Source organism: Zingiber officinale, chromosome 1A (assembly GCF_018446385.1).
Source record: "Zingiber officinale cultivar Zhangliang chromosome 1A, Zo_v1.1, whole genome shotgun sequence".
Lineage (NCBI taxonomy): Eukaryota > Viridiplantae > Streptophyta > Magnoliopsida > Zingiberales > Zingiberaceae > Zingiber > Zingiber officinale.
The window spans coordinates 98,420,703-98,442,489 of NC_055987.1; the positions used below are offsets into that span (position 1 = coordinate 98,420,703).

At 33.4% G+C, this 21,787-nt stretch overlaps 3 protein-coding genes across 3 annotated transcripts; 2 read left to right on the top strand and 1 right to left on the bottom strand.

Annotated features, from left to right (window-relative positions):
* Window positions 1-1,904: 1,904 nt before the first annotated feature.
* Window positions 1,905-6,072, top strand: LOC122027378 (GRF-interacting factor 1-like). The gene is made up of 4 exons (XM_042586332.1): window positions 1,905-2,331; window positions 4,541-4,617; window positions 5,257-5,338; window positions 5,413-6,072. Exons 1-4 carry the CDS (start codon window positions 2,248-2,250, stop codon window positions 5,818-5,820), a joined length of 651 nt encoding a protein of 216 aa, XP_042442266.1. The 5' UTR covers window positions 1,905-2,247; the 3' UTR covers window positions 5,821-6,072.
* A 1,470-nt stretch (window positions 6,073-7,542) lies between these two features.
* On the top strand, window positions 7,543-11,581 carry LOC122027388 (dehydrogenase/reductase SDR family member 12-like). Its single transcript, XM_042586342.1, has 10 exons — window positions 7,543-7,698; window positions 7,815-7,876; window positions 9,172-9,291; window positions 9,401-9,500; window positions 9,687-9,767; window positions 9,974-10,023; window positions 10,110-10,260; window positions 10,810-10,866; window positions 10,956-11,077; window positions 11,166-11,581. Exons 1-10 carry the CDS (start codon window positions 7,684-7,686, stop codon window positions 11,371-11,373), a joined length of 966 nt encoding a protein of 321 aa, XP_042442276.1. The 5' UTR covers window positions 7,543-7,683; the 3' UTR covers window positions 11,374-11,581.
* Window positions 11,582-14,192: 2,611 nt separating this feature from the next.
* On the bottom strand, window positions 14,193-15,577 carry LOC122007414 (transcription factor BHLH148-like). The gene is made up of 2 exons (XM_042563283.1): window positions 14,734-15,577; window positions 14,193-14,671 (listed from the first exon to the last, which is right to left on the bottom strand). The coding sequence occupies exons 1-2, from the start codon at window positions 15,457-15,459 to the stop codon at window positions 14,327-14,329; spliced, it is 1,071 nt and encodes a 356-aa protein (XP_042419217.1). The 5' UTR covers window positions 15,460-15,577; the 3' UTR covers window positions 14,193-14,326.
* Window positions 15,578-21,787: the final 6,210 nt, after the last annotated feature.

The following is a 21,787-nucleotide window of genomic DNA, read 5'->3' on the forward strand; positions in this document are numbered from 1 at the left end:
AAAAGCCTCATCTAGCAAAGTTTGGGCATTTGAATTATTGAAAAAAAATATTGATACCCTTAAAAAAAGAGTTTTTAAAAAATAAAATGTTTGTGAAATTACTTTAAAATTTTATTTTATTTTATTATAATTTAGATGTTTGATTAGCACTGGATACGGTCTTCCTTCTTGGGCAAATCTAAAGTATGATCTGCACACTTCTTGTTATTCTATTAAATTTTTTACCACTAGATTCATGTGGGGTTTTACCTTCTAGTTGCTGGGATTTATTTGAGAGATATCGTTTCATTGTCATTAAGTTTAATGATGCTAATAGATGGTGCTAAAATGTTTAGAACATTTTAAACTTTAATAATGTTTTCATAGTTTTAAAACTATAAGAGATATTTTCAAAACGAGTAAACTTTAGGGGTGTTAATATCCTTAGTCTCTCTCATTGTTATTTTTGAAACTCTCAGCCTTAAAATTATCAAAATATTCGCTTCTTTCTCACCTTTTCACCCTTTATTCCTCAAAGATTCATTTATAGTTGAAAATATTCTATATTTATTTTGTTAGATTGAATAATAATGTCAACGGGTAAGACATCCTATGATACGAGATTAACCATCTTCTTACTCCTAATGGTTGATTATAAATTGATTTCATAATTTATTTTCTTTCATATAATTAGGGGATAGATAAATTGTGAGATAAGCTTAATCACCCCCTTAAAAACTTAACTATGTGTTGCTTGAGTTCTTCAACAAACTTGATTTAGTTGTTCCCTGAGCTCAACACCAAGTTTGGAGAAAAATCAGCTATTCCTTGGTCTTTTTACTTAAATGTTTCTTAAGCTCTTAGAGTTGTTTCTTAAGCTCTCCGCCAATTTTGATTTAAAAAGTTTGTGTTTTGAGCTCAATAGGCCATATCCATTTTTTATTTTTATGAAATCCATAGATTATATCCATGGTTCATCTCTAGGTCTTCTTTAAACATAATCATTATTATCCATGCGATTATTAGCCACACGCTTATATGGCTTAGGGCTTCTGCAACGCATGTTAAAGTGAAGCGTTAATGTCAACGTGTCATCCCTTTATTGTCATTGTAGCATTAACGCGTTCAAGTTTTTGAACACGTTAATGCTTACAGATTTGAAAAATAATAATAAAAAATAGTATTAACATGTTCAAGTGTTAAAGGCATTGCGGATGTCTTTATAGTCTAATGATGGATGATCATTTTAGATAACAGTCAAAGTTGTTATAAAATATGTGATTTTCTAAAGACACAATCTCTAAGGTATTTCTTATTTATAAATGCTCATATATTATTACTTCTGGTGTCTTTTAGTATTTTTCTCAAACACAACCCACCTAGTCTAGTGTAATAAAGCTTTGATTGTTGTTAATATCAAGTGTCAGCTAATCTTTACACTAGTATCTCCTCTACCTCGACATTCCCTCATTAGCATAATTGATCAACATCAAATATAATGATTAGAAATTTTAATTTTAAATATGCAATCGCACATGGTAAGTGAACACAAATTGATTTGGAAATAGTTTATGACCAATTTCTTTTATCAAAAATATTCTTTTAAAATCAAGAATATATTAATATTCTTTTTAGATAAAAACAAAAAAAAAACAAGAAGTTTATCATGGTCAATCTATTAAATTTTGGAATATATTAATATTCTTCTTTAGGTTCTTTTAAAATCTCATCATAATAAACTAACAATATTAATAATGTTGTATTTAGAAACATTTTATTTAAAAAAAGGCTAAATTCCGCAATTAATTCCAATTTATATTATTAATATGATTATAAGATTTTGTCAGTCCTACTTAAATTGTAAGCATCCCTTCGGAGCACCTGCCACGCGCGTGATCGAGGGCATCTGTTTCCCCTCACCTTCGGCAATCCTATAGAACTACTGACACCCCTCCAATCCACGTGGACGCTTCCTCGGCGCCACTCGTCCTTAGAGAAGGCACGCTGCTCGCGCAGGACACTGGCGGTGACCGGAACTTTTGACAGCAACTACACAACGAGGAGAGAGGAAGAAAGGTCCAAGCAAAACCCAGAGACCGAGAAGCCCAGCGCCCTGCGGTCTCCTTGTCTCCTTCCATATATATACGCCCTGAGAGAGAAGGAAGAGAACAGGACGCCTAGCTCTGCCTTCTCTCGTGTTGACGAGCAGTCCAGGCTGCTTTTGCTGTCGTCGTCGTCGTCGCCGGCCATCGAGCGAGCGAGCGAGATATGCAGCAGCATCTCATGCAGATGCAGCCGATGATGGCTGCATATGCGTCCCCCAACCAAGTCACCACAGATATCATCCAGCAGGTGCGGCTCCTCTGCCTCTTGTCCATTCTTTATGTGCGGAAAACCCTCGATTGTGTTCTCATTGTCTTCGATGGCTAATGCGAACTTTTCCGGGCTAGTTTCTCTATTGTTGTGCGGCAAGTCCTCGATCGTGGTCTTATTGTCGTTAATGACGAGTATTGGCTTCTTTCTACTCATTATCTGAAGGTTCTATTTCCATCTTGTTAAAGAAAAAAGCTGGTTTTTTTAGGGCTTGGATGTTTTATCCCATCTTGAACTGCAACAGGTTTGGTGCGTTAATGTTTGGATGATAAAATAGAGGTTTTGGCTCTTGTTCTCTGCTCGATCAGGATCCTGTTTTCATTGTCGATTCTTTTCCATCTTGTCTATTAAAAGCCAAGTTTTTTAGGGCTAATAGCGAGATGGATGTTTAGTGCTGCCTTTTATTGTGATCTTATTCAAAAAGTCTTTTTCTTGGGCGACAAGTTTGGTGCGCCGATGTTTCGATTTGATAAAAATGATATGGGCTCTTTGCTCCTCGATGGGAATATGTTCTCTGGCTAAAATTTCAAGATCAAGGTATTTTTTTTTCCTTCTCAGCAGCAAAAAATCGAGGTTTTTGACGACTTTGAGGGGAATAAGTATAACTAGCCCTGTTTTGCTTTGTGATTCTGCTTTTATTATTTTTAAAAAACCTACTTTGGTTCTTAACCTCTTTCTTTGGCTCTTCTTTTCTGCTCCATCGGCTGCATTTTCAAATGAATGACAGAAAAAATCGAGGTTCTTGAACACTTTGACTTTGTGTATTTAGTGCTATTTCCTTTCCTTTGTGATTCTATTCAAAAAAGAGTTTTTTTTCAACCTTGATAGGCCCTTAGTATATTGATTCTTCGTTCTTGCTCGATCAGGCATGATAGGTCCTTAGCATATTGATTTTTCGTTCTTGCTCGACCAGGAATATTTGTTATGGGTTAATTTTGATGGCATGTTTGTTTTTTAGACTTTGTTAGCTTGAAGGCTCCCTTCATTTGAGATTTTTCTGTTTGCTTGTTCTTCATGAGTATTCAGTGTTGTAAGATCCTTGACTGGAGGATTCCATTCTTGGTCGGTAGTAGTGTCTTCTTTCATAGAAAAAAGTAGTCAAACATAAAAGTATAACATAATTGTAAATAAGCTTATGCTAATTGTTTAGGCAAATGGAGGAGTTCCGGAGGAGTTCTGTCTTCATTCATATGGGAAAATTCCGCTTTTGCCAATGCTTTTCATTTTTTAAATGTACATTTTAATGGTTTTAAAAATCCCCGCTTGAACCACACAAAGAACTGCTTAGGTAGATTTTGAAGGCGACTTCAAAGTTACAATCACATACGATAGATGTAGCCTATATATGTTTGAAATCTTATTTAGTTCATTTAAACTAATTTAAATCAAATTGACATAAAATTCTAAGCTACTCAATTTAGAATGTTTGGTGGGTTATGGTTCACCACATAACATACATAGTTTACTTATTTTTCTTACTTTGGATTTAGATAGATTTTTTTTATGTGCTTGTTTCTCTTGTGGGATCTTCAGATTGTATACAATCCTTGCATGATCTATATAAAGTATTCTATGTATTCATTTTTTCTTATGGCATCATAGTTTTGTTGATAAGGTCAAGCAGAGACAGTGTACTACAAATGAAAGTGTGTTACTTTATGCATCATTGGAATTTCAAAGGCAATACCAATATACTATAACCACATTTTATACTTTTTATTTATGGATAAATATAAGGATGGTTATATTTCTTAAAGAAGGTAAATAAATAAATAAATAATTGTCATTTTACTGGTGCTTGTTCATGTTGCTTTAATAAGCTCAACTCTTCAAAAATCGGGGATTGAACTTTCTTAATTTTGGTGTGCAACAAAAAACACTACTTCTAAATTTTCTTATATATCACACAACAAAATAGTTAGTACATTTGCATGTAATCTAGTAACATACAACAGTTTATGTATTTGATTTTTGGAATACTATTAAGTTCAGCCAGACGTTTTGCCTTCTGCCCGCCTCAAAAAATATGTACATAATCCAGTTAATGCAATCTGAAGAATTTTAATTGTTTAAGATTCATAAATTCATTTATTTCAAATATTTTGTAACCATTTAGTTAATTCATCAAAACAGACAATTTTTTTGTTTGTTTTCTAAAAGCTTTACTAATTGTCTATTTATACTGTAGTACTTGGATGAGAATAAGCAGTTGATTCTAGCGATTCTGGACAACCAAAGTGCTGGAAAAGCTGATGAATGTGCTGAGTAAGTCTGAAATGTCATGAATTTGATGTGAATTCTATGTTTGTATGATTAATCATGTAATTTAAGTTTATTCTTAATCACTTGGTACAGAACAAGTAGAATGCACAAAGAATCACAAATTTATTAACTAGACACATCGTAAATGGTTTATTATTATGGCAGTATCTTGTACTTGGCCACTTCTATTCATGATCATTTGGCTTCATTCATGAATTATGACTTTCTGTAATTACAATGATAAAGAACAGTTTGTAAATTTGTCAGTATCACAACAACTACCATCATCAACCTTATTTGTCCGATTGAAACACAAGAAAACTTCGTAAGCTAACAATATATAAGTGTAAATTTGTAATTTCTTGTTTGCATTTGCCTTACAAACAAGAATCTGGTTCTTCCCTTAGCATTCGTAGTAATATCTTATTTGTGTAGCAATTGTTTGCCTTGTAACTAAAGGTCAGCATTTACCCTATGATTTTCTTAGTTGTAACGTATCACAATGTCATGGATGTGTATCTAAGATTCTGATTACAGATGCAATGATTCATGAACCTTAAAAATTGTTATTGTAGTCGTGATGCTATTCTTTTAGTTGGGCACCAATCTTGTGTATTTATGTTACTCTTGATCCTATTACAGGAACCAAGCTAAACTTCAAAGGAATTTGATGTACCTTGCAGCAATTGCAGATAGTCAACAACAAGCACCGACGATTGCTCAGGCAAGTGCCATTGTCAATATTTTGTTCCTGGATTTGAGCTCGTTCGATTGAACTTTGGAGTGTCTTGTTGGCAGTTTCCCCCCAATACTGTCATGCAATCGGGCCCTCGTTACATGCAACACCCACAAGCTCAGCAGATGACTCCTCAATCTCTCATGGCGGCTCGATCCTCCATGCTATACGGTCAGTCACCAATCTCCACTCTGCAGCAGCAGCAGCAGCAAGTGGCACTGCATAGCCAGCTCGGCGTGAGCTCCGGTGGCGGCAGCAGTGGATTCAACATGCTTCACGGAGAGTCTGGCATTGGATCTAACACACTGGCTGGCGGTGTGTTTTCTGATTTCGGCCGTGGCAGTTCAATGAAGCAAGACGCCAGCAATGCATTATCCAACGAAGGACGCGGAAGCAACAACTCAGGAAGACAAAGTGGAGACGGCACAGAAACTGTTTACATGAAGGGATCAGAGGAGGAAGGGAACTAGGGAGTTTGATGATATGGAATGCCTTTATGCCAACTTTTTTTTTTTTTCCTTTAACAAATGTGGACTTTTATGAATGCCATCTCTATATGTTTGGGTTCCTGTGGTGGTGGTGGTGATGGCATTGGGATGTGATGTTGATGATGAGGTGAATCTCGCCAGTGTGTTCAGTTTGTTCCATGATCAGATCAGATGTATTATTATTATCAGTATGCTGAAGAACTTAAATGTTAAGCTCTGAAGACCTTATGCTCAGTTAACTTGTGATCTCTCATGCCAAATCAGTATGGCCATTGATCATTGAGATTTCTCTTCGTGGTGGATTTTGGTAGCTTGGATTGTTGAGCTTCATCTATTCTCTTAATTGTATTAAATATCTTTTCATTTGGAATCCTTAAACTGTAGATGCTATGTTTTCCCTTTATTTTTGCTGTCTTGCCAATATCACTTGTGAGTCATTAATGCTGTACACTATTAGTTTATCTCCTATCATCCTTCGTTGCCAGTATCACACTTAAAATGCTCGAAATTATATGTAAAATGCTTTTCCTTCTTTGATTCTTAAATCAACTTGTCATGTACATAATTGAAGATTTTTATACCATTTTTTTTATTTTTAATATATTTGGTGCTCAAATTTTATAACCAATTAATTTGGATAAATAATCTAGTCTCATATTTTGTCCACCAAATAAATTCAAGAAACATGGTGACTCCTAATTTGATGTCTTAATTGTACTATTAGTTTAATCGTCTTAAGTATTCCTTGCATAAAAATTGAACCTTGATTGTTTTGGAAGTACATTGTCGCTAAGGAAAGAGATAAAGGGGAAGGGTGTAATGGCGATGGCCACTCCTTCCCCTCAATTTTTTAATACAAGAGATGTAGGAGTATAAAAGTATAGGATGAATGGAGGTAATAATAAAGTCATCTTTCAACATAAATATATATCTTTCTTTCATCCCCAATGTAAAATTCTTCGCTCTCTCTATATTATTATTATTATTATATATATATATATATATATATATATATATATATATATATATATATATATATATATATATATATATTAATTAAAACCGTGAAAAATCAGTTTGTAAATATTTTGCATTAATTTTTTCCATTAGTGTTATGGTGATGTAAAACTAGTTTGTAAATAGTTTAAAATGAAAGATTTTTTAAGCTTTAAGCAACAAATATATTAGGATATTTCTACCTAGAAAAGCTGATTTTGATATAAAAAAAATATTGTAGTTTTTTTTAGATTTTTAATGGTTCAAATCTATTTAAAATTTTCTTTGCGGAAAGTTAAAATTTCGTTTGAAGTAATAAAAAAAATAATTATGCACAATATTATATAATTAAATAAGATAAAATAAGGCAAGTATTTCAACGGGGATGTAGCTCAGATGGTAGAACGCTCGCATGCGAGAGGTACGGGGATCGATACCCCGCATCTCCATTTTTTATCATCTATTTTTTAATTTATTTAATAAGAAAATCTTTTTCTCAAAATCAAACAGAAAATTCAAAGTTTCATAGATTCAAACGAAACGAGCGGGGGAGTCTCCGATTTGACTAGCTGGAGCATGGAAAATGGCTCGATCCAAGCGAAATCAGCATCCCTCAGGAACAAGATAGCAAACAAACAAAACTAGGGTTATCATCTCCGCCGTCGCCTTTCTCAATTTCTACCGCGCACAATTATGCGTGCGTCGCCATTCCCAGTCCAAGTAAAGTAGTTATCAGCTCACGTGGCTTATTTCGAACCTTTTATTAAATTTTGCTGTTTAATTTGATTTCTTTCTCTCTTTTTTTTCTCCGTTGTTCGGTCGGCGAGGAGATTCGACGTGCCGCCCTCGATGTTTCTCCAAAAGGTACGGCCTTCCTGATCCCCCACCTATTTTAGGGTTTGTTTTGTGGATTTACTCCCTCGAGAATGAACTCCTCCTCCTCCTCCTCCTCGTTCGCTGAGATCGGATCTGGGTTTCAGGCATGGAGGACGGCGTCTTTCGGGCTGTACGGATTCACGCAGTTCACGAAATCTGGCTTCCAGTAATCTCTCATCTCAAAACTCTTCCTTTGTTCTGTTAATTTGCAGACGCTATTCTTGCTGGCTATTGATTTGGGTCTCATCTTCTACTCTCTTGTTTTTTCTAATCTTTTCTAGGTTAATACTGAAAATTTTCTTCCAAGTAATACTAGGACTCCGTTTCATATTCTTGTTGTTTTGTGACGTTTTGATGGAGTGAGAAATTCCATGAAATTCCTGTAAAATAACAAGCTGAATGTCTCTGAAATTATCCCGGCCAGGTCTATTCGCATGCTCTATATGTGTAAATTGAAAGAAAATGCTAGTTTCAGAGTTGTGGATGTCTACAACATGGGAATTCCCTTTCCTGAAACATATTGAACGTGATGATAACCTCTTTGGTCGAGGATTGTACCACGATCAAAATATAAATCTTGTATTATCTTTGCGTGAATGACAGATAAGAAGTTTCCACTACTAGATGCATTGTCAGAGTAAGAAAGGTCTTGCTAGAGGACTTGGTTGCCCGACCCTACCGAGGGCACTGCATCCAGTTACAAATGAGGCACCAAGTGGTTGGTTGTTGAGGATTCAAATATCAACCCCCCATTTGGAATCAATTCTTATTAGTTTAGTCTTGAATTAACTTCAAGAAATCATTAGAAGTTAATCCATTTTTATCAATAAAATATTGCTGTAATTCTATTGTTAATCTTTGATGAGGTTGACAAGTTGGTTTTAACCAACTAGTCTAAGTAGTGTCTTAACAAACACATGAAATCACACATGAAATCAATACTAATTAGAGTTGAGTATTCGGTTAAAACCGAACTGAACAAACCGAAACTGAATAAATCGACTTTTTACAAATTAACTAATTGAATTTCTTAATAAAAATCAAACAACCCGAGCAGATAAGATATCAATTCATCAAATTAACTGATTTTTTTTAACAATGATGGATTTAATTGAAACCAAACTTGTTTTTTTTTTAACAATAATCGAATCATGGGAGATTTACTGGTTTGATTTTTTGTATTTCTATTTTTTTATTTAACCGAATAAGGAATTTAAAATCGAAACTGAACTAAATTAATTAAAAAATCATTTTTAAAAAAAAAAATGAAATGCAGAAATAACTAAACTATATTTTTAAATTTGGTTAGTTCGGTCGATTTATTTGGTTTAACTGAACTTTTGCTCACCCCTAATACTAATATCTTTCGGAGAATTTAGATTACAAATTTCTATCAGTTCTTCTCATGAGATAAATTGCATATTCCTTGTTGGAATTGCTTAAATTAATCTTTATTATTAGGGAGCATTCCAAAAGATTCAAAGAAGAAGACATACAAGTTCGGATGGAGGGAAAAAATTGCATGGTTACAGGTGCTAATTCTGGTATTGGTTATGCAATCACTGAAGGTCTAGCTTCAAGGTAAGGACGTATTTCATAGTTCAAAGTGTATTTTTATCACTTGTAATTGTAGATTGCTTTAACTCAACAAATGTTCGTCGGCATATAACATCTCACATCATGTTTGCAGAGGTGCAAATGTCTTTATGGTTTGTCGTAGTAAAGAAAGGGGAGAGGCTGCCTTGTCAAAAATTCAGTCAACCACTGGTAACCCAAACATCCATCTAGAGGTATTCCATCACCTTTCTGTATGTTTCGGTTGTGTTTTTTCACTGGACTATGAAGCAAAGCACTTTATTTCAAAAAATGAAACATTTAAAGAAATTTATCCTCTTACTCTATGCCGAATGCAGTACCTTTTCTAAGGCTTGGATTGTTTTAATTTCTTTATTATAACACTTTTTTATTTTGCACAGATATGTGATCTTTCATCCATTAATGAAGTCAAATCATTTGTATCTAGGTTCTCTACAAATCAAAAGTCTCTTCATGTCCTTGTAAGTGTGATGAAGTAAATGTTTATCATAGCTTGAACTATCTTGTTAACTTTTTCTTTGGTATCATCCATGCTTTGTAATAACACCTATCAGTCGACAATAGTTTATACACATACATCTAGTCGTATGCCAACTTTCTTCAACTCTAATAGTTTATACACATACAATCACATTAATAAATTTTATATGAAGCATACGTATTTCAGGTTAACAATGCCGGCTTACTAGAGCACAATCGAGTGAATACACAAGAAGGGTAATCACCTTCAATATAAATGCTGATAGTAATATATATTAAGATCAGAAAACATTTATTCGCTTAACATTACTATTGTCAATCAGATTGGAATTGAACTTTGCTGTTAATGTAGCAGCAACTTACACATTAACAGAGTTGGCGATCCCATTGTTGGAAAAAGCAGCTCCTGATGCTCGAGTCATAACAGTTTCATCCGGTGGGATGTACACAACACCTTTGACGACAGATTTGCAGGTAACTTTTTCCTAGAGGTGGTATACCATTTTATACCAAAATTTTATATCATACCATATACTTTTTCGAAATTTCTGGTATTTGAAAAATATATACCGATATCATACTAAAATTTTAATATACCGAAACTTCAATATATCGAATTTTCATTATGGTTAAATTCCATATCGTTCATACTAAATTTGTTCAGTATTTCAATATTTTCGATATACCAAAATTATAAAATAAAAAAAAATGTTGATTATAAATCACAATGGTGCTTAATTTCGAAATTCAGCACCACTAAATAATTTATAATAGTATTATTTGGTATTTCAGTATACCAAAAATAATAAATTCATACTCATATTGAAATTTTCAGTATACCGAAGTTTTCGATATGAACGATGTATATTAGTATCATATATACAGCATACCGAAATTTTTGGTATTTTCCCTACCCTTACTTTTTCCCAATCGATGCATTGATTTATTTTTATTAAAGTTGCAAAATTCTTTGTGTGCCTATTTTGAATCAAGAAGATGATACTATTACGTGTCATCTTGCAGTTCACTGAAACCAAGTTCGATGGAACACAGCAGTATGCTAGAAACAAGAGAGTTCAGGTTAATGAACATTGATAGTGAATAACACTTCCTTTTGATATCATAATAAGTTATTTTTCTTTTTGTTTGTCTTCTTTCTCATTTTTTAGGTAGCATTGACTGAAAAATGGGCTGAAACTTATAGCAATAAAGGCATTGATTTTTACACAATGCATCCTGGATGGGCTGATACGCCTGGTGTAGCTAAAAGCTTGCCTGGATTGTCAAAAAGGTAATGGTTTGCTTTAGATGACTCCTTACTGTGCCTGCATTTGTAGGACATGAATTTTCACAAGATCATATATTTGTCAATATGCCAGGCTTTCGGGAAACTTGCGCACAAACGAAGAGGGAGCAGATACTGTTATCTGGCTGGCTTTGCAACCTAAAGAGAAACTAAAATCAGGTGCCTTTTATTTTGACCGAATGGAAGCTCCCAAGCATCTGCGATTTGCTGGCACAGCTAGTTCTCATGTTGCCATCGATGCCATTGTTAGGGACCTCCGTTCGTTGTGTGATCTACATTAATACTTTTGAATCTACATGATTGTTCCAAGTGTTTTGCTTCAATTGAATCCACCAATTATATACTTGTGGTTGAACCATAAATAGTGGTTAAAGCATCCTTTTGTTCCAAGGGTTAATTGAGAATGTGCTAGATTTGTATAGGCAACTTGTACTGGTATGGGACTTGTTCTTTGTAATACTTCAAAATGGCATGTCATTTCTTGTAAAATTCATATTTGTTATATTTTTTTTCTTTTTTTTTAGTAAAGTGCATAATCTTCAAATCTCCTTTTCGACAAAATAAAAACTATTTTTTTTTATATCTGCTAGAATTTGTAATAATTTAGCATTTATGTTCAAGGGTTCAAAGTTATTATTTTTAAACTCTATTTTCTTTTGTGGCAAAAATAGAAGGGTATTATTATTTTTAATTATCAAAGGAGTCTCTAATTTTTTTTATTTTTCATTAAAAGGATACTTTATCTAACTTTTGTGTCAAATTTCCCTCGTAAGATTTATTAGTGCATAAAATTTATAAGTGTTATAGTTAAAGTTACTAGACGAGTTATAAATTTAAATTTTTTTTAAAGATTATAAAAAGTTTAGAAAAAATAATAGGGAGGAAAGTGATATAAATTGAGTTCGGATTCTCTCTCCCTAAATTTCTCTGTCCCCGTGTCTTCTTATCGATCGGACGGATCAGATTACATCTCAAGGATACTTTGCACATCACGAGGATTTGTATACATCTTAAAAATGTCATGATGTCTTGAAATATAATCTGGTCCGTCCGATCGACAGGGGACACGGGGATAGAGAAATTTAGGGACAGATGATCTAAATTGATATAAATTCTACTATAAATTAAAAAAAATCAGTATGCAAGTTTTCAAATAATTTTACTAAAAAAATATTTTTAAACAAATATTGAAAATATAAAATTTTCAAATAAAATATATTTTCTAAATAGATATTAAAATACTATAAATTTTCTAAATTTAGGAGTAAATTATTTTTCAAAAAAATAAAATAAAATAAAAATAATTTTGGTTAAAATCAACCATGTATCAAATTCCATAAAAAAATATTAAACTTATCTAATGGTTTTAGCCAAAATGGACACAGCAATGACATTATTTTTGTTTGTTTGATCATTTTAAAAGTTTGAGTAGACTACAATTGTCTCCTAAAGTGTATATATCTATTCAAAATCAAATTTTAATTTAAAAATGATCATGTAATAGTTTTGATGCTACAAATGTTAAAAAAAATTAATACATGACTAATTTTCTATTAAAGTTATTTATATTTTAAAGTAACTAAACAATTTAAAATGATCATGCAGCTTTCTAAGGTCATTGAAATTTATTATACTTTTCAAATGATAAAATGACTTCAAAAATTATTATGTAGTAACAGTTGACCTATATATATATTTGAAATTTTGAATCCAAACAAATGAATACACTCAAAAAGATTGTTAGAGTGGCGTGAAAACTTGAAATTATAATGTAACATTTATAGCTAAAATTATTATATAATCGTATAGTAATTTTGATCAAAATTATTATAAATATAATTTTAACTAAAATTATTATATTTTTAATTTATGTTTCACTTTTTTTTAAAAAAAATAATTTACTATTAAATCTATAAATATTACTTTGATGCCTATTATTTTAAAAATTATTTTAAGCATCCACATCAAGTTTCCTTATTACTATATCTAAAATTTAAGATAAATGACTCACTTTATTAAATTTAGATAATCACTTTTCACTACACACTACATCAAATATCCTAAAATTTCTATCATCCTTAATTTTTTTTTATTATTTTCTTCTCTTTCTTCTATTTTTTATTATTATATTTATGGAATGAGTGAAAGGAGAGAGATTAAAAAAGATTGAGTGGAAGGAGAGAGACTAAAAGGAAATATTATTTTATTTTTAGGGTAGAGATTTCATTCTTTAAGAGCACCCACATCAGCTACTATATTCAAAGATTTTACCTTAAATTTTGGATTAGGTAGCTAAAGAACTTTTACATCAGCTACCTTATCTATTCCCTAAATTTAGATTTGATGAATAGTGATTCTCTAAATTTAGGGAATGAAACCATTACCTTAAAAATAAAATAATATTTCTTTTTAATCTCTCTTCTTCCACTCCATCTTTCTCCTTCCACTCATTCCATAAATATAATAATAAAAAATAGAAGAAAGAGAAGAAAATAATAAAAAATTAAGGATGATGGAAATTTAGGATAGTTGATGTAGTGAGTAGTGAAAAATGATTGTCTAAATTTAATAAAGTGAGTCATTTAATAAATTTAGAAAATTACTATTCATCAAATCTAAATTTAGGGAATGGATAGGGTAACTGATGCAGATATTTTTTAGTTACCCTAAAATTTAGGGTAAAATTTTTGGATAGGGTAGTTGATGTGGATGTTATTTGTAAAGAAAATTATTTGTTAAACATCATGATAGAATTTATATTACTTTGATATTTGCTATTTATTACTCTTTATTGAAATATTATTTTTATATTTATTTTAAAATTTATAATTCACCAAAATTATTTCATGAGTTTGAATGACTTTAAGAGCATTTATGACAAAAACACCCTTTAGATTCATATTTTCCAAAAAAAACAAAGAGTACTATTTTGATTTTGCCATTTAAATTTAATTAGATATCTAAAACTCTCATATATTTTTTTAGAAAGCTAAGTTAAATGATATTTTTCTTTAGTTTATCTATCAAGTAAATTTAAAATACAATATATATATATATATATATATATATATATATATATAATTTAAACTATGACCTTTTTATTATTTCTTTAAATTCTTTACCACTCCAATACACCAGTTGAGACACTCAAACTGTTATTTGGAAACTAAATGGAGTGGTAAAATAAAATATTCATAAACATTGATGGCTTCAGAGTAATTTTTTAAATGTTATTTAACTCTCTTCTATTTCATCCAAAGCAGCCTTCAGTACTCTCTCAGCCTCCGTCCTCCCCTCCTCTGTTTCCACCACCAATTCCACCGTCAATTTCTCTCCGGAGAACTCGGTTCCAATCGCCGACGCCTCCACTCCCTTTCTCTTCAAGACTCGAAGAGCAGAAATCACATTGCCAAACGGCGACGCGGACTTCACCTCCATTTTGATCTTCTTCCCCTCCTCCTCGGCCTTCCCGCGGTTCATCAGCTCCAGCTCTCGGCTCCGCCGCCACAGCCTCTCCCTCTCCCACCGCAGCTCGATCAAGTAATCCGTCACAGACCGAACGATCGAGATCTTATCGCCCTGCAATAGAGGCGGCATTGCGAGGTTTGTATTTGAAGAAATTTTTTAAAGAAAGATCGCACCTTTGATCCACGAGGGAGCAGAGAATGGAGCTCGGCGTAGCTCTGGCTCATCCTCTCCCTCCTCTGCCTCTCCCTCATCATGTGCTGGAACCCAGGGCCGCGGCCGCCGTTGCCCTCCGACATTGATTCCTTGGCGGCGACCCTCCGCCAGCTTTCCGCCGCCATGGACTGCCAGAATTGGATAAATCTCCGGTGGATATTTCCCGCCCCACAGCTGCCTGTTTTTTCGGCGGGAGAGCATCTTATGTACTGGAAGAAGGCGGAGGACGGCAAAGCTGGAACCGAGAAGAACGCGTCGTGCTGCGCCGGAGGCGGTGTAGTTAAGGCCCAGAACGGGATGGAACTCCCGTGGAAATTCTCATTCGCGCCGTCGCCTACATTTCCGCCGGGAGTGCATCTTCTGTTTGCTGCAAACGCGGAGGAGGACGGCAACGTCGCCACCGGAGCCGATTCGAGGAGAACGAACGCATCGTGCGGACGAGCAGGAGGAAATAACGAGGCATTATCCAGGCCGGCGCCTACATGTTCGCCGACAGAGCATTCTCTGTACTCCGCATAGACGGAAAGCGGCGACAGCGTCAGCGCCGGAGCCGACTCGAGGAGGATTAACGCATCGCGCACCGCCTCCGACGCCGGAGATAAGGCCCAGGAGAGGATTTCGAGGGGCTCATCCTCTTCGTGGAAAGGGAAGGGGCGCTTGCCGTTGGGGTCGCCGTCGTCATCCATGGCGGGACTCTGTTTCTTCCCGCGGGATTTTAAAACGCGGTGAGTTAAGTGTGAACGGAGAGTTTGACTTAGCCAGCGGAGGGGCAGCTGGTTGAGGAGTCACCGGGCATCTGTTTGACCAATCGGGTCAATTTCCCATTTCCCGTCGGATTATTAAAAAAAACGAAAGAATTTTCTATAACATGCGTTTCTTTTTTTTTAAAAAAAATTATAAATAAAAAAAAAACAGGGGCAGTGTTTTGTTTATTATAAATAAAAGTATTTGGTCAACCCTTTAAAGAGTTTTACCAATGGACGCAAGGTTTCATATTACATTTCTTCAATCCTCATTCCGATGGTCGTTCCACGGGATTTTTCACATACTTCGGTGGCTATGAACTGTCTGCCAAAAATCAGTACAAAATGTTTTTAAAATTTTTTTATGGTTTTTAAATTTAACATTTTATTTAATCATAATCTCTTTTTTTTTAGTTCATATTTGTCATGCAATGTTTCAAAGCACCAATTAATTTACAAAGTATCTTGCTAAAAAAATTTAAAAAATTATCAACTTTCTAAATTTCTAGCATTAATATGAGAGTTAAATTTTTTAAAATATTAAGAATCATAAATTCATTTTTTTAATAAAATCCAAAACATCTTACTATTAGTCGGGCCTTTTAATAATTAATTTTGATAAAAATTTAAAATAAAATTATGTTAATGTCATTTTTTCTTTTCACACAAAAAATAATTTTAAAATTTATTAGTAATTTTTTCTGATTATTTTTATATAAAAAATATACATTGTCATAGTTCTCTTTAGTCTCATATCTTAGGATTGACAACACGGGAGAAGTTTCTATAAATATTTTGGGCCAACAATATTAGAAAACGTATCTTTCTCGACTTTTAAAGCTAAGATCAAGTTTGATTAAAAATTTTATTTTCGATTGAAATGAATTTTTGCAAGTAAATAATTATAATTACCGACCAGGGGTTGACAATAATATTTAATTTTTTACTAGCGAAAGTTAGATTTGGTTAATAATTTTAATTTTTTAATAGCCAAAGTTATATTTGGCCGGTAATTTTAATTTTTTATAGATCAAAATTATATTTGACAGATAATTTTAAAATTTTATTAACCAAAGTTATATTTTACTGGTAAAATTAAATTTTTTATTGTCCAAAGTTAGATTTTGGCCCGTAATTTTAATATTCTATCCACCCTTGCGTTGCACTACTACATGGACCTGACACATCTTTACCATATATGGACCTGACACATCTTTACCAAATCTAACTTATAGGCCTGGGTACTAATTTAAACATATTCATGCATTATATTACACATGCAACGTATGTGCATGATGACTAATAATAATGAAGAATTAGAAGTGATCCGAATACATTTTTAATGTTTTGTATACATGAACATGTACACTCATCTAAATACTCTCATGATCTAACTGATCGTTACCAAAGAAACTACTATTGTGTGCTCTCCATACAAGGTGAACCAAAGAAAATAAAACAAAATGCTTAACCTTCGTCAATAGTTGTCTATCACTATAGTACCGCCCAAAGACCTAAAGCTCAATTTGTAAGTAGACATCTCTTGTCCCACATGAAATCAAACTCTAGCTCTCTATAAATCTGCAATAGGTGGACATTTAAAGAATATCCGGCACATATTTACAAAAAATATATAGTCGATCATCTAGAGAGTTTTGTCTATCTCTAATTAGAAGATGTCTTTGTGTTAGTATCCAAATCATAACTATATGATTGAGCTGAATGTAAGGCTTCCATATTGTTCACACCCAAAGTTTATTAAGGTCGGTCTATTTAAAGAAATCATAGGTCTTGGCCACTCCACTATCCCTGCTCAAACCAATCCGTCATCTTTTGCGTAAGTAACATCCATAGGCGACCCAACAACCAATAGGATGAGATCTCAGATATTCAGTAGTCACTTAATCAACAAGGAATCCAAATGCACCACCTCCTAATGTTACACATTCGCTCCCCTCAAGTAGGCATAATTCATCCACTTGATCCATATGACATACTCTTACTTAGTATCCACCATATGTGGTAAAAGATGATTTGCTCATCTCCAGTGGTCCCCATCAATCCGTCCTTAGGTCAACATGGAGAAGATAAATCATAAATGACTATTAACTATTAGTACAAGTGGTCTAGATATAGGAGAGGACATATTCAAACATGTCAAATTTTAATCCAAAATCTCATATTGTAATATTCTATACCTCAACTAATATACCGTTCCAAAAGAACGAGTTAGTATCTATCATAGTACCTTAGCTAAAAGGGCAAAGTTCTAAACTCGTACATCGTGAAAATCCAATCCATCCTCATTTTACGTCTATAAATATTCCCCTATGACTACTGTGACAGTCATATAAACGATTTTTAAATGTTATAAATGCGATAGGGAGATAGAAATAATCAAAAGACAACAACACTCCACCCCAGCCGTGATCAGCTAATTCATTAGACTCGACCTAATTTAAAATGATTTATCTTTAAAAAACTTAATATTGCACTGACATCTAGAAAATAATTAATAAATCAACTTGGATCAAATATAAAATACTATAAATTTTTCTATAGAATAAACGTTTTTTAAGTTTCTAGTTGTAATAACATCAGTTTATAATTGTTAAAATATATATATAAATTTAAAGAGTGAAAATGAAATTTTAAATTTACCTTAACTATCTGCTAAAGATAATGCACAACGGTAAGAATTTAAATAGGCTAAAAAATTTGACAACTAAATAAAATGTATAGACATAAAAGAGAATAGATACTTGCCTCACTTTTCTCCGCAACTTGTGTCCGCGGCCCAGCTGGAGATCCACGTGAATGAGACCAAGTCAGCAGCAGGTAAATGATATTTGCCTCTACTTTTCTCTTTCTCTGCCTCTCTCTTCTTCACAAAATTATACTTCCTCGCTGCTGCGACTTCTTCTTAGAATTTCTCCTCTTCTTCAGACCTGCGATTTCCAGTCTTCATTCTCCGTTTCTGATCGACCTCCTTCCTCCGTGACGACCACCGCGACGAAGGCCTCCTTTTTCCTCCGCGAAGACCTCCCTCTGTGAAAGAAGAGTGAGTTTTTGCCTCCGCATAGTCCTAATTTTGTGGAGAAGAGAGAGGCAGAGACGGAGAGGCCCTGCTATTAGGGCTGTTAATTGCTGAGCCCAAGAGCAACCGACAACCTCATCCTTCAAAATGCATATACTAACAATATATTTAAGTTGTTCTAAGATGAAATAAGAAGGTTGATGTTTTACGATGCCTCTTTGTTGAGGGAAGAAGGGACAACTTTAATATTTAAAGTAGTAGAAAATATGTTGGGAAATAATGGACAACCTGGAAGAGAAATTTCCTTTAGGGTACATTATACCGAGTTAAATTGCCAATTAAAGTGTGTATGCCGTATGTTTGAGTTCCGAGGAATTTTATGTAGGCATGTGATCAAAGTGTTGATGAGAATGAAGGTTATTGAGGTTCCAATGAGTTATATTATGGACCGATGGCACAAAGATATTAAGCGTGGGTATCAAAACATTAGTAACATATATGATGATTATGATTGTGGTGGAAAAAGACTTCGGTATAATACTCTCACCCCATTGATGCAAGAGGTTCAACAACTTGGAGCTGAAAGTGACGAAATTTGTTCTGTTTTGGTGGAAATCATGAAAGACACTAAGGAAAAACTTATTACTACTATGGAGAATGGGCAATCAAGGGCTGAACAACTTGAAAAAGCATCTACATCCGGGGCAAAAGTGATACACTCTCCATTGAAAGTAAGAACCAATGGTCGTCCACCCACAAAGAGGAAACAATCTAAGGTTGAACAAATTGTGAATAAATCACTTGCAAAGGCCCGAAAGAAGGTATGTAATGTATATAATAGACACCTAAAGTAATTGTGTGTTATTGTTTTGTACAAATATATTCATGTGATTTTTTCTAGTTTAAATTTTGTTTATAATCTATCTTGCAGCTATGAGTGCTGTTTTTTGGTGGAAGATAGAATGAAAATTTATGTTAGTTAATGAAAATGCTTAATATCATTTGCTTTTTTTTTCCCATTTCTATGCCATCGGGCAAAGATTGCAAGTAGAATTTTAGTACGGGTTAGTTAATGAAAATGCTTGATATTGCTCTATGTAAATAGCACTATAATTACATTTTTTAGTACAGGGAGTTGCTAGTTCTGATCCCAACAGTGATTTTAGCTAGTTTAAAATTTGTTACAGGGAGTTGCTGGTTCTGATCCCAGTAATGCAAGTTTTATTTACTAGCATTGCCTTCTCTAGAGGCTTTTGGAAGAGCATGGATCCTGTTTTGCCTCTGTTACGTTAGACGATTTATCTGAAATTGCGGCTTCTGTTGCTGGTTTGGAAGAACATGGAATTTTGTTAAGTTGTTGGTTCTAAAGTTGAAATGAACTTTTGGAAGAACATGGAATTGCTATTAGCACTATTAAATTTCTATTAGCACGATTATTCTACTTGTAATGCAATCGTTTCTCTTTTTGGCTTAGTTTATCTTTTTGATGTTTGAATTTGTATCCTATGTTAGCTAGGAGTTTTGTAGGTTTGTAAATCAAGAAATCAATTGTTGATGCATTGTTGAATTTGTATCCAAGCTATCAAACTGAACTTGATTTCTTAAAGTACTGTGAAATTTATTTCATGTTATTGGTGCAATCTGTTATTTCTATGTTGTTGATTTAACATTGTTGATGTTCCTCTATAATATTTCCAACTCAGTTTCCAACCTGTTTTGCCTTTGTTACGTTAGACGATTTATTTGAAGTTGCAACTTCTGAAGTTGCTGGTTTGGAAGAACATGGAATTTTGTTAAGTTGTTGGTTCTAAAGTTGAAATGGACTTTTGGAAGAACATGGAATTGCTATTAGCACTGTTAAATTACTATTAGCACGGTTATTCTACTTGTAATGCAATTGTTTCTCTTTTTGGCTTTGTTTATCTTTTTTATGTTTGAATTTGTATCCTATGTTAGCTAGGAGTTTTGTAGGTTTGTAAATCAAGAAACCAATTGTTGATGTACTGTTGAATTTGTATCCAGGCTATCAAACTGGACTTGATTTCTCAAAGTACTGTGAAATTTATTTCATGTTATTGGTGCAATTTGTTATTTCTGTGTTGTTGATTTAACATTGTTGATGTTCCTCTATAATATTTCCAACTCGGTTTCAAGTTATAGATAGATTTTTGTAACTATTCAGATTGCTTCAGCAAATAAACCACCTCAATGTAGAAACTTCATGTCATAGTTCACTAAGACCTTCTTGGCCAAGTAGAAATCATGATTGCAAGTAGAATTTTATAAGGCTTTGTTTTCCATTTCCAAGCAATTGGTGGTTTATTCCAGTGTAACATTATAGTATATATATTAAAGTTGTGTAAGTATGTTGCGATCCAAGTTTCCTTTATCTAAATTGTTCCTTTCATCAACATTTTCGTAAATTTTTCAGGCCCAACGTGGGCTTGATATGGAAATTATTAGGCCTACGCTGGGCCTGAAATGGAAAAATGTCAGGCCCTATGGAGAAGGAATTTTTTTTAGCCATTACTTTTGTTGATGTGATTCTTGCTTTTTGAACTAGGCATTTAGTTACTACAGAAAACTATATGGACCTGATATCATTCCATATCAGCCTAACATGAATTACTTTAATGAATCTTGTTTATTGCATTTTAAAATCTCTGTAAAGTTAAAATAAATAATGAATAACATGTTTGAACTCTTTGCAATCTCAGAAATTTATAGGAACTAAAATGAGTACAATTAAAGCTCTATAGATCCATCAATGGATATTCATTAGTTATTTCAACATTTCAGAGTTGTTAACATGTAATAAGGAAGCATCATCAAAAATACCCATATTAGGCCTTATATAGAATCCTATCAGGCCCAACATGAGCCTGATATGAAATTATATCAGGTTCAATATGGGCATGATTGATATGGAATGATATCAGACCCACGTTGGGCATGATATGATTCCATACCATGCCTAATATGGGCTTTTTTGACGATTCTTCCATTTTACATGTTAACATCTATAAAAAGTCAAAATAAATAATGGATACCATATTTTAACTCATTGCAACCTTAGAAATCCACAGGAACTGAAATGGGTACAATCGGAGCACTCTAGGTTCATTAGTGGATTTCAGTCAAAACCCACTTATGGACCTGGAGAGCTCTGATTGCACCCATTTCAATTCCTATGGATTTCTGAGCTTGTAAGGAGTTCAAATATGATATTCATTA

Excerpts from the sequence above, each read along its gene's own strand:
- LOC122027388 (XM_042586342.1), top strand. Across the intron at positions 10,261-10,809 it reads CTTTGACGACAGATTTGCAG|TTCACTGAAACCAAGTTCGA; the intron begins GTAACTTTTTCC and ends GTCATCTTGCAG. Across the intron at positions 10,867-10,955 it reads CTAGAAACAAGAGAGTTCAG|GTAGCATTGACTGAAAAATG; the intron begins GTTAATGAACAT and ends CTCATTTTTTAG.
- LOC122007414 (XM_042563283.1), bottom strand. The coding sequence starts at position 15,459 with ATGGATGACGACGGCGACCCCAACGGCAAGCGCCCCTTCCCTTTCCAC. Across the intron at positions 14,672-14,733 it reads TGCTCCCTCGTGGATCAAAG|GGCGATAAGATCTCGATCGT; the intron begins GTGCGATCTTTC and ends CCTCTATTGCAG.
- LOC122027378 (XM_042586332.1), top strand. The coding sequence starts at position 2,248 with ATGCAGCAGCATCTCATGCAGATGCAGCCGATGATGGCTGCATATGCG. Across the intron at positions 2,332-4,540 it reads CCACAGATATCATCCAGCAG|TACTTGGATGAGAATAAGCA; the intron begins GTGCGGCTCCTC and ends TTTATACTGTAG. Across the intron at positions 5,339-5,412 it reads AAGCACCGACGATTGCTCAG|TTTCCCCCCAATACTGTCAT; the intron begins GCAAGTGCCATT and ends TCTTGTTGGCAG.